At 41.5% G+C, this 16,887-nt stretch overlaps 1 protein-coding gene across 11 annotated transcripts in view; it reads left to right on the top strand.

Annotated features, from left to right (window-relative positions):
• Nucleotides 1-16,442, top strand: part of FGFR2 (fibroblast growth factor receptor 2) — an 80,167-nt gene extending 63,725 nt beyond the window's left edge. For all 11 annotated transcript variants that reach the window (XM_039709174.1, XM_039709175.1, XM_039709173.1 and 8 more), the window contains 8 exons: nt 2,389-2,510; nt 3,161-3,271; nt 4,011-4,201; nt 7,033-7,155; nt 8,338-8,408; nt 10,105-10,242; nt 11,028-11,133; nt 14,700-16,442. In XM_039709174.1, the coding sequence (XP_039565108.1) occupies nt 2,389-2,510; nt 3,161-3,271; nt 4,011-4,201; nt 7,033-7,155; nt 8,338-8,408; nt 10,105-10,242; nt 11,028-11,133; nt 14,700-14,864 (1,027 nt within the window). In that variant the 3' untranslated portion in view covers nt 14,865-16,442. The remainder of the gene's footprint in view (nt 1-2,388; nt 2,511-3,160; nt 3,272-4,010; nt 4,202-7,032; nt 7,156-8,337; nt 8,409-10,104; nt 10,243-11,027; nt 11,134-14,699) is intronic.
• The last annotated feature ends 445 nt before the right edge of the window (nt 16,443-16,887 follow it).

Raw genomic sequence — 16,887 nt, 5'->3', positions numbered from 1 at the left:
TCTGCTGATGTAACTCCTCTGGTAGGAAGTGAGTTAGGAAAACTCTGTGTGATTTGACTGGGAAAAATATCCACATGCAAGCACTGTTGAAAGGCAATGGTGATTTCCCCAAGCAATACCTCTGAACATTAAACCATGTTTCTTAGTCAGCTACTTAATTAGCTAATATTTAAAAAATCAGGTAATATAATATGTAGGAGATAAAGTCTAAATTATTCTATTGGACAATCTTTTCTTTCTGTCATGTCTCTGGGTAGGATTTGGTGTTGAGTTTGTATTGACATGTATTAATGGAGATGATTATTTTCAATTTAGGGGAACATTTTGCATGTTGGGTGCATGTATGTGCAATTTCTATGGCTTAAAAGTGTTGGGTTTCAAGCAGAGCACACTAAATTTTGATATATTCAAATTCACATGGCTACATAATATTTTCTTCAACATGCAAAATGAGCTTTTGAATAATCTAATTAAAACTATAATCAAATTTCTTAATATATAAAAAACATGCAAAAGAGAGATAATGTTAACAAAGGTAGAACCATGATTATTTATCAGACTTAGTGCTTGCTTTAAGAAGCCTTTAGGTTGCTTTGAGAAAATAACACCTTTTATCATGGACAGTTCTCTTTGGAAGTTCAGTAACTTTTGAATAGGTGAACTGTAATTTTGAGCATTCTGATAACTCTTCTGGAAATTATTTGATTGGTTTAGCTGAAAACGAGAGTACAAGGCTGTAATTGCCACCTGCAGCATTCTGGTCAACAGTGGAGGCCTGTATATGTGCTCCTGTCAGCCTGAGCCCTGGGGGGATCCACTAAATGCGGAAAATTTTAGAGTTGCTAAACATTTAAACCCAGTGCTCAGCACAAATGTAGGTGGAGCAGATTTGCAATGAAAGGAGGCTATTTAGAGGCAGTTTATTAGGCTGGGGGGCAGCAGGCACACAATGAGGGGTTTGTAACTTTGGTCCTAGCAGGGCAATAGCACATAAATTAACCAGTTTCCAATGCAAATGTTTGTTCTCTGCCAAGACCCTAAATTCAGTTTCAGCTCTGGAGAAAAGGCAGGGTGACCTCAGCATAGCATATGCTGCCCTTCAGTCTTTGCACCTTTTTAAAACTTGCATTTGCTTCAGAAACCAGCCCAAAACAGCTCAAGGGATTCTCACCCAGCCAGAGCCCACATGTCACAGAGTGAGCTGGCTGCCCTTGGGAGGAGCCACCTCACTTCTGTCCCGTGTCCCAGCAGATAAGCAGGGTTTTAAATCACTTATCCCTCATCTACCATTGCTGCTGATGGCTTGACAGCCTCTCCCTGTACTTCATGGTGCAAGACAGGCGTCTATGCTTTTTAAGAATGAGTCTCTACATCTGTGATATCTGTGAAATCCTCCTGTTGACCATGGAAAGTCAAGTCCTTAAGAATTTGTTTACACAAATGCTTGAATCTGGCCCCTATGTTGGATAACACTATCAGCATCACACTCACTGAGCATCCTCCCTGATTCCTGCCACAGCAATGCTGCTGGATGTCACAAGGTGTTCTCTGCAAGTAAAGGAGCCCGGTTCTATCCCTTCAGCACTTAGGCTGGAATCAAAAAGATTTTGCCCGGAGGCTTTCAAGTTTATTTTTTATTTCATCTCTTTCTCCTCATGAAGCTGAGATCCATGTCTCTGTGCCTGTCTGTTAGATCTAAGCAGGTTTTGCAACCTGCTCCAGAAAATGCATTCTGCAGAGCCCACTTAGTGAGTGCTCCTTTTAGGAGGGTTTGATGTTGGTGCTGTGATTACAACCAAGTTTATTTTTCCCAGTCTCTGCCTCCCTTCTCTGAGCAGAGCTTGGGCTCTGCAGGCACGAGGCACCTTCTGGTCCCCTCAGCCATGACCCTTGTGGCTGCAAAGAGCCTGCAGCCAAGAAAGAGCCACTGTGCTGGACCCTCTGTGGCTGAAACTTGACTCCCACCTCTTGCAGTCAGTGTGGGCACAAAGATGACCAGCTGTGTCACAGTGACAGGAGACGCTGGCCTGTTGCTGGCTGCTCCCCAGTTCCAGCCATTCTGGATGCTCTTTCAAAGCTCTGTCCCTCCACACTGCACCTCCCCACAAGCCATCAAGTGCAGCCTTGAGGAGAGCTTAAAACCTGGGTTTAGTGACTGATGTGCCTTTCTGAGATGCTCACTCCTCCACCCCTAAGAAAACACCCCCCGGCGCGCGCGGAAACCGGCGCGCACCCCGGCCCTTATTGGTTCCATATGATAAACACCTCCCGCTGCAGCAAGTTGTTGAAAGGTTTTTAGTTGAAAGGTTTTTATATTTAGCCCTGGAATTTCACTGGCTGCTCCCCTGCAGCAGATGCTGTGTGTTAATCTGCTGTTTGCACCTCCAGGCTGACGCTGGGCAAGCCCTTGGGAGAAGGTTGCTTTGGGCAAGTGGTCATGGCCGAAGCGGTGGGGATTGACAAAGACAGGCCAAAAGAAGCAGTGACCGTGGCAGTGAAGATGTTGAAAGGTAAGAAAATTGGGTGATTAGGGATCAGAAGGGGCAGTGTGGCAGCTCTCAGCCAGAGAATTTTCTTTCGTGGCATCTGAACTCTGTCATCGTTGCAGGGTGGGTCAAAGAGCACATAGCTGACCTCAGCCTTCAGCAGTTTGGGGTGTAAATCTGCACCCTTGACAGCCTGTTTATCTTGAGCAGTGAGTATTTGGGAGCCAGGAGATGTATTAGCATCGTGTGGGTCTCTCTGCTTTCAGTTTATTTCATGTCAGAGGCTATCCTTGTGTAGATCTGAGCCCATTCAGTCCAGGTGGTTGGTAACAATTTATTTTGAATTTAATTATAAGGTTAGTTTGCAGGAAAAGCAGTGTTATTGGAGATTTGATAGCTAAGGACAGCTTTTTTATGTCTAGTCTTGCTGTGCTTTTTTATGTCTGATCTTGCTGTGCTGCCTCTTTACATAATAACACTGAAGAGTTGGTCAGTCCACCAAAGAGGCTGAGACTGTTTTTTAGCAGGCCATAATATATGATGTCCAGTGTAAACTGGGAAACAAATCCTATATTTTGCATTTTGAGCCACACATATTTTACACCAGCTGATGAGGCTTACTGAAGCTGAGGCTGGACACTAAAATATATGAACTGAACCTGTGTCTTCTACAGATGACGCCACAGAAAAAGACCTGTCTGACCTGGTGTCAGAGATGGAGATGATGAAGATGATTGGGAAGCATAAAAATATCATCAATCTTCTTGGAGCCTGTACCCAGGACGGTGAGTAGAGAAAAGAAAGTAAACCAGGACTTTCCAACAGGTCTGTGAACGTCTCATTAATCATAATTTTTCAAGAGCTTTTAAGGAAGCAGTCATGCCGTGATAGGATTTTTAGGTATTTCTTTAGCTTAACAGCAATATTTTAACTTCTGTTTCTCATTATAGTCGCAGCCTTAATATGAGAAAGGGTCCTGTATCATATGAAAACTCTCTAATCCCTTGCTGTAAGGAACAAATGACCTTTTGCAGGGCCTTTACCCATGTCTGCTGTTCTGAATTGTCAGCCCTACTTTAGGAGAACTTGCACCCCACAAATTTGAAATGAGTACTTTCATTCCTGGAAAAGCTAATTACTCTGCATAAAGTGATGCAGAATGGCATAACACTGGAAATTAAAAAGAAAAATTTAAGAAGCACTTTTCCTTTGTTGGAGATCTCAGGCTATTTTTTGATTGAAAATATTTGTTTTTCAGTACATGGCATGGTCTGAAAGGAACAGGCACTGGGGCAGGGTTTAGGTACATTAAGGCACGAATTGTGGCTCTGCCACTCCTGCTGTGGAGCTTTGGGCAATCACTTCCCCATATCCAAACCTTTTATTTTTTAAGGCGGTGCATGCCATTTTCCCATTTCATTGATTAATTTAATTTATTACAGCGCACTAAAAGCTTTCTTTACATAAAAACCACTTTGCCCTGGTATCTGACCCTGCTTTTGCCTTGTTTTTTTTCATCCCAAGGTCCTTTGTACGTGATAGTGGAATATGCTTCCAAGGGGAACCTGCGGGAGTACCTGCGCGCGCGCCGCCCGCCCGGCATGGAGTACTCCTTCGACATCAACAGGGTGCCCGAGGAGCAGATGACATTCAAGGACCTGGTGTCCTGCACCTACCAGCTGGCACGAGGCATGGAGTACCTGGCTTCCCAAAAAGTAGGTGGAACCCAGCAAATACAGAGCTTTTTTTTTTTCTTTTTTCAGTTTGATTTTCCTCGTCATGTTCGCGTTCAGGAATTTGCTGGGAGAAGGAGATGCCTGCAAGAGGTTGTGTAATCCACACCCCTGCAGATCAGTGGGAAAATTCATGCACTTAAAAGTTGTTCATCTTTGCTTAGCAGTGTTGTTGAAATGAGGCCTGGAGTGGATCATTTAAAGTGACTGCTGTGCACATATCTGCAGTTTGAATCCAGGAGCACAGGTGGTCACTTGGTCACACGAGTCACATCCCTCCACCCATGAGGCAGCAGGCTCTGTTTGCCTTCTGTTTCCAGTCAAACCAACCAAATCCTTTCACATTGTGGTGTAAAAAAAATTATTTCAGTGGCTGAAAGGACTTACAGAATTACAACAGGCAGGGTTGAGAAGACCCGAGGCAGCAGGGCAAAATAGTGGGAAGAGGAGGCAAAAATTAGTAGAGTGTATTAGTCACTTGAATTACACACTTTACTGTAAACTGGTGTTTTCGGAAGAGTGAGCTGGGTGAAAGAATTTATTTATCCTGTCATATCCCCAGACACTTATTTCTAAAACTTGTCTTCAAACATTTCTTTTTAACCAGCATTTTGATTAAATCATAGCTATAAAACCTTAAATAGCCCTGTATAACTAGCTCTGTAAACATACTGTGGCTTAGTGGACGAGCAATCCTGGATACCCTGGGTGATGTTTGGACCCAAAGGCTAAACCAGAGCAGCAGATAGCAATGATAAGTACTTCCTGCAGGGTGTGGAGTGGTTAGTGGGATTTATACCGATTTCCAGTCATGTCCACTCCCAAGTATGGAGCTGTTTTTAACCAAAGAACAGGGCTGACTGTAACCCTCCATTCCTGTTGTGTGCAGTCATGATTTTGTTATTGTTTTTTCTGCACTTGCAGAGGTTGGGGAAGAGAAGGAATCCAGGTTTAACTTTGCTATTATTATTTTTGTTTTGAACAGTAAATCTTAGCTCAGCAGGGTGACGTGCATGACAGCAAGGCACAGCTCTTCTAATGGGGTAAAGCAGGGGTATTGATTAGGTGACACACCTCAGGATATCTCTCTCTGAAATTATTGCTACTCCTGCCTGGCAGTGAGCCACATCCCAAGAAAATAGAGCTGATGTGAAAGGAAAACATAAATCTTTTCAAGTGTCCTCCTGAGGAGCTCTGAAGTGCTGCTGTAGGACACTCCCAAGAGCCACTGCAGCCTTTTTTGTTTGCAAAAGCACTTGGTTGGTGCTGTGAGCTGGACAGATTGAGAGGCATTGCCCAAGGCAGAGGGAGAACAGGGGCAGCACAGAGCAGAGCTGTGCATTCCTGTGCTCCAGATATCCCACCACTTCTGTTTGCATTTCGAGCAGAAAGTTCCTCTCCCCTTAGGGATCCATTTACTGAGCTGGAATAATAAGAGAGCTGCTCTTCTCGTGGTATTGCCATCATGCATGAGCTGTGAGAAGGGCAGTGTTCTTGTTATTTCAGTCCAATGAAGGGGCTCACTGAGACTTCAATAAAGAAAGTGGTAAAGGTGATGTTTGTTCACCTACCCTTTGCCTCACAAGAAGTTTTTGCCTTACAGGCAATAGTACTTAGAAACAGTCTCTCATTTCCAAGGCTGGATGGATGATTTTGAAAGTAGGAAGCTTGGCCCATGTTGTTTCTGCCCCCACAATATTGCTGATGCTGAGTTAGAGCACTGATGGGATGCTGAAATCATGCACTGTGCTCCTGAAGGCATTGCTGGAGCAGGTTTTTCCTGGCAGTTCCCCATGGCTAACCCAGTGAGGACAGAAACTTCATTTTACCCATGTGGGATAAGAGATCTCAGCCGTTTGCTGGGGCAAGAAAAGAGCAACAAAAAATGAAAAAAATGCTGGTTGTTATATAGCTTTTTGTAGTGTGTCTATGCACATACTGAAATAAAACATACAATGTCAAAAGTTAACCAGTACCAAGGAGGGGAAAAATATATTTAAGTTGAAAATAAATAAAATATCCTGCTGGGATTCAAAGTGCAATGTTTCTTACCATGCCCTCACTACCACCTTTTATCAACCCTAATAAAGCTACCTCAGTACAGGAATAATACCCAGAGCAATCAGAGTCCCCTCAGTGTCAGGATAATGCTGACATGAAGGAAACATCTCTCAGAAGGTAACAGGTTTAGTTTCAGTGTCAAAACTGTCTTAAAAACAAACAGTCAAACCCTGATTGTTTTGGTGGTTTGTTTCTTTTTCCTTTTCATAATTGCATTTTATAGTCTTGTGGTTCAAATAATTATACACACCCTAGATATCCTGCTCACAATTATATTAATATCTTTACTATTAAAAACAGTGTCACTGATTCATATTGGATCTCTGTTTTATCTCTGGTGAGACAATATAATTTAGGAGAAGCCACAGAATAAAAATGTTCATTAACAATATTTCTGATGAAACTGTATACCTGTACCTGGGCACATGTAAAGGAGAGTGAATCACAAAATGCTGGGCACAACTTGGGTCACCACCCAGCTTTGAGCCTTAGCAAAAATATAAGATTTAAGTGGACCAGGACTTTCTAAGACACTTCTTAGAGCCATTGTTCAGCTTGAAAACACCAGCTGAGAGTGTGGATTGCAATAATTAAGAAAATCATATTTCACAGGCTTGTAGTGAATGTGTAGATTTCCCACCTGGTCATTTAGGTTAAAATCTATAAAGGAGATTTAGTTGTGGTGTTGAAGCACTTCCACTTCTGCTGCAGTTTATTTCAGTGGGCTGTTTTTTCTTCTCTTTTGTTTCCAGTGCATCCATCGAGACTTGGCCGCAAGAAATGTTTTGGTAACAGAAAACAATGTCATGAAAATAGCAGACTTTGGTTTAGCCAGAGACATCAACAATATAGATTATTATAAAAAGACTACTAATGTAAGTGGATGGTTTTCTAATCTCTGGAAACAAGTGTTTCTCTCAGTGATTCATTTCAGAACTATGGTTGTAACCTTAATGGGCTTCTTGTACAGCAGACTCGCTTTTCATCCCAGACACAAAAGCAGGGACATGAGCATTTCTGTCTCCTCTTACAGGGATAGTTGGTTAAAAAGATAAGCAAAGAGGCTGCATATTGGAGGATTAGGAATGCTAAAATACAAGAACTTTTTTTTCTATTGTGTCCCTGACTCCAGTCAGTTGTAATAAGTGGAATATTCCTGCTGATCCCAGCTGGTTTAGCACTCAGCCTAGGATCTTGCAATACAAACAATACCAGCAACAGCCACAATAAAAGTCCTGTTTACTTGTGGTGATGTCACATTCAGCCTAAAATACTAGAACTTTTTTGTTGGACTAGATAAAACATTTGGGATGTAGCACTGATACCTGGTTTGAGCTCCTTACACCTCCTCAGGGGATCTCTTAAGGTCCTGCTGAGCTGCACTTGGGTTTTGATGGGAACTCTACAGGGCCCATTGAGTTCTGCAGATTTTATTTGTATAAATATGACTTCTTATTAACAATCATGTGAAGTGGCTTATTTATGAAAATCACTTAAGTGATTAGTGGCATTTTAATGGTAACATCTGCCTACTTCCAAAAGCCAGAACCATCATGTAGAGCAGCATTGGAGGGGATTGAACCTTCTTCATTTTGGACTCAGTGCAATTCCCAGCTCTGTGTGAGCAAAGCAACAGGCAGCTCTGACTGTGAGCTTTGGGTCACTGCAAAAGGGACAGGAAAACAAAATTCTTGGGTTTAGTTATCAATTTATTTTTGCAGGCAGGCTTGTTTTTCAGAAGTTTATTAATTGTGGGGGTTTTTTTTGTCTTTAAAGAGCCGTAGCAGAATGATACTTTTGATTTTGACCTGCTTATCCTATCATTCTCCTAGCAAGCAGTCTGGGAAATTTTTGGGAACTATTAATTGCTTTTAATTGTATTTTCAATGCTTGTATCCATTTTCATAACCATTTCTGTACTTTAACCCATGTTAGTGTTCTCTCACTGAAAATGTTCAAGGTGAATTATGTGCTGGTTTGCTTTAGCAGACAGCTCTTAGGGAAATCATCCTGTAAATTGCTGCCATTTTAATTTCTCTTCCTCTCCAAACTCACAGGGACGGCTTCCAGTAAAGTGGATGGCTCCAGAAGCTCTGTTTGACAGAGTTTACACACATCAAAGTGATGTGTAAGTGGTCTGATTTCAATGGGGTTTTGGGGGGGTTTGTTTTGCTTTGAGTTTGGTAAAGTTTGGGGTATTTCATATGTGTTTTGCTGTTGTCCTTTACCTTTAAGAGTTTTCATTCTGTTTCACATATTAATAGATGGAACAGGACTTGCCCTTAGAAAGTGAGGATTTTATGGTAGACTGCTAACCAGTGCTCTGTTACTAATCTGCCCAGCTTCAAAGCACATGAAAGGTGGAAAATGCTAACCTCCTTCTGTCACTGCGGAAGTTTCCCCCCTTGAACTTATTTACGGATGTGCAGCTACAAAGAGTCTATCTAATTTGCTTGCCTTTTGACATGCTCTGGACTTCCTTCAGGTTTGAAAAAATAAAAGGAGAGAGAGAAAAGAACGACAAAAAAAGAAAGTTCCTGAAAACTTCTTATAAAAATCTGTGCTGAGATTCAGTGCAATAAAATGTAGGCTGGGTACGCTGGAAAAGTTTTCTCTGATTTTCAGAAGTGGTGTTGCTTCCCAGCAGTACTTCACATGTAATAGGAAATCATTGGACTCTGACACTTCAAAAATCTTTTAATGTGTGCACAGAGCCACTGGCTGATGCAACTGCTCAGGGTTTATTCTGCTTCCTATTACAGTTCTGTGTGCTTGAAGTAGACATTTATTTCTTATGCAATACAGATGAAGATTCTGTTTTTTATTTCTCCAAGAAAAGCTATTAACTGTAAAGGTCTGGATGCTTCCCAGCAGAGGAGCTAAAGGTTATGCAAGTCAGTGCAGGGTTAAAAAGGAAAAAGAGCAGGATGGAGAAAATAAGAAGTATCTCCTCTTCCTTCAACCTGGGTGCAGTTTCCAAGCTGCTCTCTCCTTAAGAAAATCATTTACTGAGGCGTTTCCTGCAATCTCTACATCATTTACAAAGGAAACTATATACACAGGTTAAGGGTGGATCAAACTTGTGTTTTAAAATAACATCTTGGCAAAATATTTAAGTGAACGTGAAGTAAACCACTTCACTGGCTCGGGGCTGAGAGTCAGCCTGAGCTCCTCGGCAGCCAGGGAGCACGAGGATTTCAGTGCTGGGACTTGGAGACTCTTGGCCCCATGGTGGCTTTGAAGATGGCTAAAGATAATATTATTGTAAGTTTGTGCAAACAGTTTACTAAAATGTGGAGCTGGGGGAGCTGCAGAGGAGCTGGGGAGCCAGTGCAGGCTCTGTGCTGGTGCTCACCTGGCAGAGCTGCCTGCCACAGAGCCCCAGCTTGCCAGCCAGGCAGGATGAGGCAGGAAAACTGGCTTAAAAATTATTCTCCTTCATTTCCTAGCAGAAGTTAGCAACAAAAGAGAAAAAAAAATAAAAGAGAGCAGGGTGACGCAAAATATTTTTGTTTTGAACAGTCTGCTTTTTCCAAAATATCCTGCCACATAATTGCACCCCAGCTGAGCTGTGAGGGCTCTGTAAGTCATTAAGCTGTGAAGATGCAGTGCTCAGAGCCAGACAGAGGAAAAGAGGGTATTTGGGAACATGCTGGAGTCAGTCCCCATCCTAAATGCTGTCCATGCAGCTGATGCACTTCCCAGATCCCTTCCTGTTCTGGGCAGGCAGCCCTGGGCAGAGCCTGGTTCAAACACCTCTAGGAGGGATGGGATTCTCTGTTTCGAGGCAGGTCTGCTAACGCCGTTTTCTCTTTGATTTGCAGTTGGTCATTTGGTGTGTTAATGTGGGAGATCTTCACCTTAGGAGGGTCACCCTACCCAGGAATCCCAGTGGAGGAACTTTTTAAGCTGCTTAAAGAAGGGCACCGGATGGACAAACCTGCCAACTGCACCAACGAGCTGTAAGGACCCTGGTTTGCTGTGCCAGGACTGAAGGGCACAGCTGGACTGAATTCATGTGTTTAGTGCTACCCCCAGAAGAATCTCACACTTTCAGAACTGCTTGGCTCTAAAATTGTGGATATTTGGGAGGGTATGGATGTGTAAAGAAAAGGCAGGGGAAGGATTTCAGTAAATGTTTGGCAGAGGATGCTTCTTTGCACACCCTGCTGTGATCCTATTGCAGAAAGAAGAAATCATCTACCAGCCAGTCTCTGTCAGTGTTTTCACACCCATATATGTTTGATTTTAATGTTACCAACATGGAAATTCATAAATGTTGCACATACCACTAATCAAACGTGAGGTGCATCAGGCTGCTTTTGTACTCAACAAAATACATCTGGGAACTCCTGTGTGAACACAGCATTATCTCCTGGTGGTGTGGGGAGTGTGATTTCAGGTATTCCAATACAAACCTTAACTATATTTAAATTTTTTTTGCGTTTTAATTTCTTCACAAAGGCTGCAATCCCTGATATTCAAAAAATATCGTAATTTAATTCCTTTGAAGTTGCTGGGCTACAGAACTGGGCCCACAGAAAGGTAATTTAGGGGAGAGACAGGAGTAGGAAGCCCCTCTGAGGCAGGGAGCATTGCCCAGGTTTGGGGATTTTCAGTGGTCCACAAGCAGAGCTGTGTGTGCTCGCTGCTTTCCTTGTGAAGGGCAGCACTGACTGTGCATGGAAAGGTTTGTGAGGAGGATGGGTGATTTTAATTAAGCCAAGCAAATGTGTGTTTCTTCCAGCTATATGATGATGAGAGATTGCTGGCATGCTGTGCCTTCTCACAGGCCCACTTTCAAACAGTTGGTGGAGGACTTGGATCGGATTCTCACTCTCACAACTAATGAGGTAGGTAAATTGTCTCCCCCCCACAAGCTGCTGGTCGGGAAAAATGGTTCAGGGGACAGATGGAATTTATTCAATTATGAAATCCTGCTCAAGTTCACTCCTTATTCTGTTTGTCATTGTCCTCTGAGGTTCCACGCAGCTAAGCGATGTATCCTATGAAATCCTCAGTCTCCTGCCATTATGCCTGGAATTATGTAACTAAAAAGAAACACATTTTTTAGGAGTTTGTGTTTATTTCTCGCTGCATCTCTGGATGTTTTTAGTGTCGAGGGACGGCACGTGGCAGGTTGAGGGGCAGTGTTTGTGTTTCAGCAGGAATTGCACGGGAAGGAGGCGTGTGGAGTTCGTGGTGGCTCTCATTTGCTGGCTCAGTTTGATTCCCAGCCACGCTATGTAGGTCAGGAGAGGAGAAATCGTCAATGGCAGATTGCAGATGATGTGTCTGAGAGTGAATTAGGTTCACTGCAATAGCTCTCTGTGGAGGCAATGAGGACCCACGGGGGATGAGCAAACAGCCATCCAATTATCCAAAGGTCCTGCCTAGCACTGCTTCAGGTTGGGGTATGTGAATGCAGGAAGGCTTTATTTGAAGAGCGTTCTTTCAGAGGTCTGAGATATTATTAGTTTTAGCAAGGAACACACTGATTAGGGTATTCACACAGGAATCAGTCCTCTTACCACTGAACCATGTGCACCTTTGAGGAAAATCACAAGTGATGGAAATGTTGATTCTTTCGGTGGAAATTTCTTTTGAGAGACAATACTTGGTGTCCCAGAAATATTCTACAAACTCCTGTTACTTCTGAGAAATTAAATGTTTAATAATAGCAAAAAAAGAACAAAGCAGTTACACAGGAAAGTTGCAACAACTTGATCTGACCATTTCAAAACAAGATTTTTGTATTTGTTATTGCTTCTTTGTAGAAAAAAAAAATAAATCACTCTATGTGGCTCCTCAACATTATGTTCTAATTTTTTAGAACTGTCAGAGAAATAAAAAATGGATTGTGGAGCAGCTTTGGGAAAGCATTTTCACAATGGAGATGACAGGAGAACCTGAGTAAAGAGGTGGTGTTTTTTATGATCATCATTTGCCCAGTAGATCTGGCTGAAAAAGATTCTTTAGCTTCAGTAACAGCTGTAAATTTATCTAGGTTCTGTTTTTAATGCTTTCTCTAAAAAGTGGCACCTTCAGGGCTGCTGAGAGATACAGAAGGATGTGCTCTCTCTGTGGAGCCATGGATGTAGTGCCATGTCTTGTTACCATTTTCACTTCATCCCTGAATCTTTTCCTGCCTAATTCATATATGATTTCACAAGACCAGTTGGAGGTGGGCTGGCTGCCACTGCAGAGTGCTGGGTGGCTTGGACTGGATACGTGTTTGCAAATTGAAGAGGGAGGTTCTGGGCTGCAATTCCAAGCCTGGGAAAGGATATTGCTTTCTTTTTTGCGTGTGTTTAACCATCGAGCCTTCCCAACCTCGTACTGCTCATAGACCTGGAATGATCTCAAAGTTAACCTGAAAAGGCCCTTAGGGTTATGTAAATTACTTTAGACTAGAATCATAGGAAAAACGTCTGGAAAAAGCTTAGGAACACGTCCAGTCCATCTGATGGGCCTATGGCAGGGCCCACTATACGTTTGTCATTCCTGACAGATGTTTATGTAACTTGTCCTTACAGATCTCCACTGCTGTATTTCGGCATCGCCTCTTGACAGCCTGTTGCTTTGTTTTCCTAATGTCTAATCTTTCAACATCAGATATTGCTTTTGTCCTATTTACCCTGGACATAGAAAGCAAATCATTCCGCTTGTCTTCGCAGCGCGTTTCGTGTTCCTGAGCGCTTCTCGTCATCTTGGTGTCTTCTGAGAACTCCAATGTGTCCCATTTTCCTCCACAGCTTTGGAGATCTCTGGTTCTGTGTAATCTGCATGGTCTTCCTGAAGTGCAGGTCTTCCAGGCTCACTTCTGTTTATCTTCTCCCCACTCTCCCGTTCCCCCCAGAATAACCCTGGCTCAGTCCGGTTTACCCAACAACTCATTTTGCTGGGGCAGCCAATAATTTCTTCTGCTTTTGTGCAAGTAATGATTTCTGCTTAAATAGTAACATCTCGCTCTTTTTCATGTTGAATCATCTCTTTTTGGGTTTTTAATGTTTTTTCTTGGTGGTTTTTTTTTTTTTTTTTTCCCAAAAGACTCTCATTCCCATGTTTCTGTGACCCACATGAGCAGAAGTCACCAGCAGTCAGCCTCGTGGCTGTGGTGCTTTGTCAGCCCCAGAAACCAGCCTGGCATTGGTTCTTGTGCCTCTTGGTGTGACTCTGGCTATTGACACTGGATAGGGACCCTATCCACAATACTGAATTCATACCTGAGTTACATCAAGTCTTCTGATATGATGAGCCGTGTCTGATAGCCCCTGGGAAAGTCCTGTTTCTGCAAAGACTGGGATCCTTTCTTCTTCGATCTATTTAGAAAATGTCTGATTATTTCTGCTCGTGTAAGGCTGATTTCCTAATCCACAAGTATGTATCAGGATTGCTCTTGTGGGTTCTTCAAGAGCCTGGGCAGCCACAGAGTCAGTAATCAATAGATCCAAACTCCCTCCTTTTTGTCCCTATTAAATTTTCCAGCATTTTAAAACTTACCACACCCTCCTTTTAAAATGGTGACCATCTATAAACTCTGAGATGGTAATGACTGAATCTCTGACTTAAAAAAGGAATGTTAGCCAAAGGACTAAATTACCCCAAGCCTAAGCACAGCAGCATAAAATACTGACTGAGGTGGAAGACTCGTCTTGTCAGTACGATCATAACTTGTGGTTTAGCAAATGAAGAGATTGCATTTAAATGAATGCAGCTGCCTTTAGAAGTTGAAAGAGAAGGAACATTTCAAGGGGAAAAATAACTTTATTCTCTTGCCAAAACTGTTGTTTCTAGCAAAAGAGCTTTAACCCAAAACTTGGATTCAGCAGATGATATTTCCTTTTTTAATGACTGCTTTGGTCATGGCTACTCTGGGATGCACAAGACACAAATATGTAGTGTCAAAAACCCAAATCGTGTGAATTTGATTTTGTTTTTTCTTTAGATCTTTTTTGCACGTATGCCACTGCATGTTGAAACACAAATTTAATATCACAGAATATAAAACAGAGATTCAAAGTGACCAAAGGCATACAAAGTTGGAAGCGTCTTTCCCTCTCCAAATCACTACCATGTGCTAAAGAAAAATGGTTCTATTTAGGATGAAATTTCATTTTTATCATTGCAAGTGAAAAGCCCTCTTTTGATGTGGTTGCCATGTTTATTCCCACTGACACAGCTAATGCTGGTGATGTTGGACTTCAGAAAATACCGTGTTATTGGCTTGTTTTTTCTTTCCCTAGTCGAGCTCCTTGTTTTATGAGGTATTTAGGCAACAAGGCAGTTTTGAACGCAGCTGATTCACAGAAGCGAGCGTCATTTGCAAGCCGCTCTCTTCCAAAACCCGCGCGGTGGTGACGTTTTACTGTCAGCTCTCTTCACTGACTAAAAACGGGTTTTATTCCTCTTGCCACAGGAGTATCTGGACCTCAGTGGACCTCTGGAACAGTATTCACCCAGCTACCCCGACACCAGGAGCTCGTGTTCCTCGGGGGACGACTCCGTGTTCTCTCCCGACCCGATGCCTTACGAACCTTGTCTCCCCAAGTACCAGCACATGAACGGGAGTGTGAAAACATGAAAAGAGGAGCAAAGAGGCAAGAACATCAAGCTACCTACCGTATGCAAAGCAAAAGCTTTCCTCCAGGACCTTCATGTTTCTGCTTGTACATAGGAAATATGGGAAAAAAAAAAAAGAGAGAGAAGAAAAAGGAAAAAAAAAAACAATTTGGAGGAAAGCGGTCAGAGCCTACATAAAGATTCTCATCACTTGCAGCTTTCAGATGTTCCCAAGAAGGAAGAATGTTTATGAGCTGTGTCTAGATACCCATTGCTATCAATTTTCTGGCTTCCTGTGAGCTGCAACAGACTTTGTTTGTACAATGGACCAGTTGGACTTGAGGCAAACTCTGGGTCTGCCTTTCTTGTTTATTTTGTAATATTTGGAGAAAATATATGTTGGCACACACTTACAGAGCACAAATGCAGTATATAGGTGCTGGATGTATGTAAATATATTCAAAAATATGTATAAATATATATTATATATATTTACAATGAATTATTTTTTGTATTGATTTAAAAAATGGATGTCCCAATCCACCTAGCAAATTAGTCTCTTTTTTAACAGCTATTTGCTAAATGCTGTTCTTACACAGAATTTCTTAATTTTCACCATCCAAAGGTGGAAAATACTTTGCTTTCAGGGAAAATGGTATATCATTAATTTATTAACTAATTGGTAATGTACAAAACAGTTAATCGTTTATAGGGTTGTTGTGTTTTTGTAATTTAAATGGCATTTCTATGCAGGCAGCACAGAGGACTAGTAGATATATTGCTCAGACTTTACTAGTTTTCAGATCTTTAAGAAAATAAATATTTACAGTATATAACTAATTTGGGGAAATTAAACTTTTGATTTATTTGTGTTTAAAAACTGCAGTGTCAGATGATTATTCTTATCAAAACCAAATCCTTTAACATGAAAGTCTTTTTCTTATAAGGTCCAAAAAGCAGAGTCGTTCCACTCCAAAAAAATAAAAAAAGAAAATAAAGGACATTTTGAAGAAGGTTCTTAAAGTAAGGAAAGACATGAGTTGGTCTTTTACCACAGCAGAACAGACTGCTCTAAAAGGAGCTGAGCTTCTACCCTGAGTGCACATGCATCAAATTATCTGCAATTCTCTTGCCTCAGTTGGATAATAGGTTCCAGACCTTTTGGCCTGGATCTTTTGCCTTTATCCCTCTATTGTAACTTAAGTTAAAAAGAGAGAAGTTGTTTATAATGACAGCTTGCCATAGGAATATCAGCATCTTTTTAGGGGATTAATTCATGCTGACTCCAGTATTTCCTTCTGAACCATTCCATAACAGTAGGTGTGGCACTGGCCTCTGCTAGAATATCACTGTTGTTTGCATATTTTTTACAGAATCTTGTATTTTTACTTTTCAGAACATTCACCTTGATACGGCCATGGAATATGAATGCAAATTTCACTGTTTTATGTGGTGGTGTGTTTGTTTTGGTTTTGTTGTTTTTTGGTTTTTTTTTTTTTTTTAAATAATTTTTTAATTGGGTAAAATAAGTATTAAAATCTGTTAACTTTTATACTGACAATAAAATGTTTCTACAGATATTAATGTTAAAATTACAAAATAAATGTCATGCAGCTTATTTTTCCTAATCCTTTGTGTCATACAAAATGGTTTCCTGAACATCAAGTGATGGAACATGTCCAGAAAAGCTTCCTTTAGACCTTATCATAGATCCTATATTACAAAGCAATCCTTTCAGGAATAATGCTTTTGTCTCTGTCTTGTAAAATGTCTACTCATGAATAGCATGGGTTATTTGAGTAAACATATGTACTGTCTTTGGTGGAAAATGGGTTGAAGTGTTCATAGTGTAGACCCAAAGTATGTTCTCTTTCTACTTAGGCTGTATCCTTTAATTAGTGAGGTTTCTGATTCATTCAGGGGAGGCTGAAGGACCACTTGCATGGGAGATTTTTAAAAAAATCATAACAGATGGAAAGAGAGAAAAAGTTTGGCATCATGGCAAGAGTCTAAAAGTTTTCTGTTGTATTTTTTCCTTTTTTTTT

Source organism: Passer montanus, unplaced genomic scaffold, assembly GCF_014805655.1.
Source record: "Passer montanus isolate IOZ18808 unplaced genomic scaffold, ASM1480565v1 scaffold21, whole genome shotgun sequence".
NCBI lineage: Eukaryota > Metazoa > Chordata > Aves > Passeriformes > Passeridae > Passer > Passer montanus.
The sequence above is the reverse complement of the archived record's forward strand: the minus strand, read 5'-3'. Positions and strand labels throughout refer to the sequence as shown.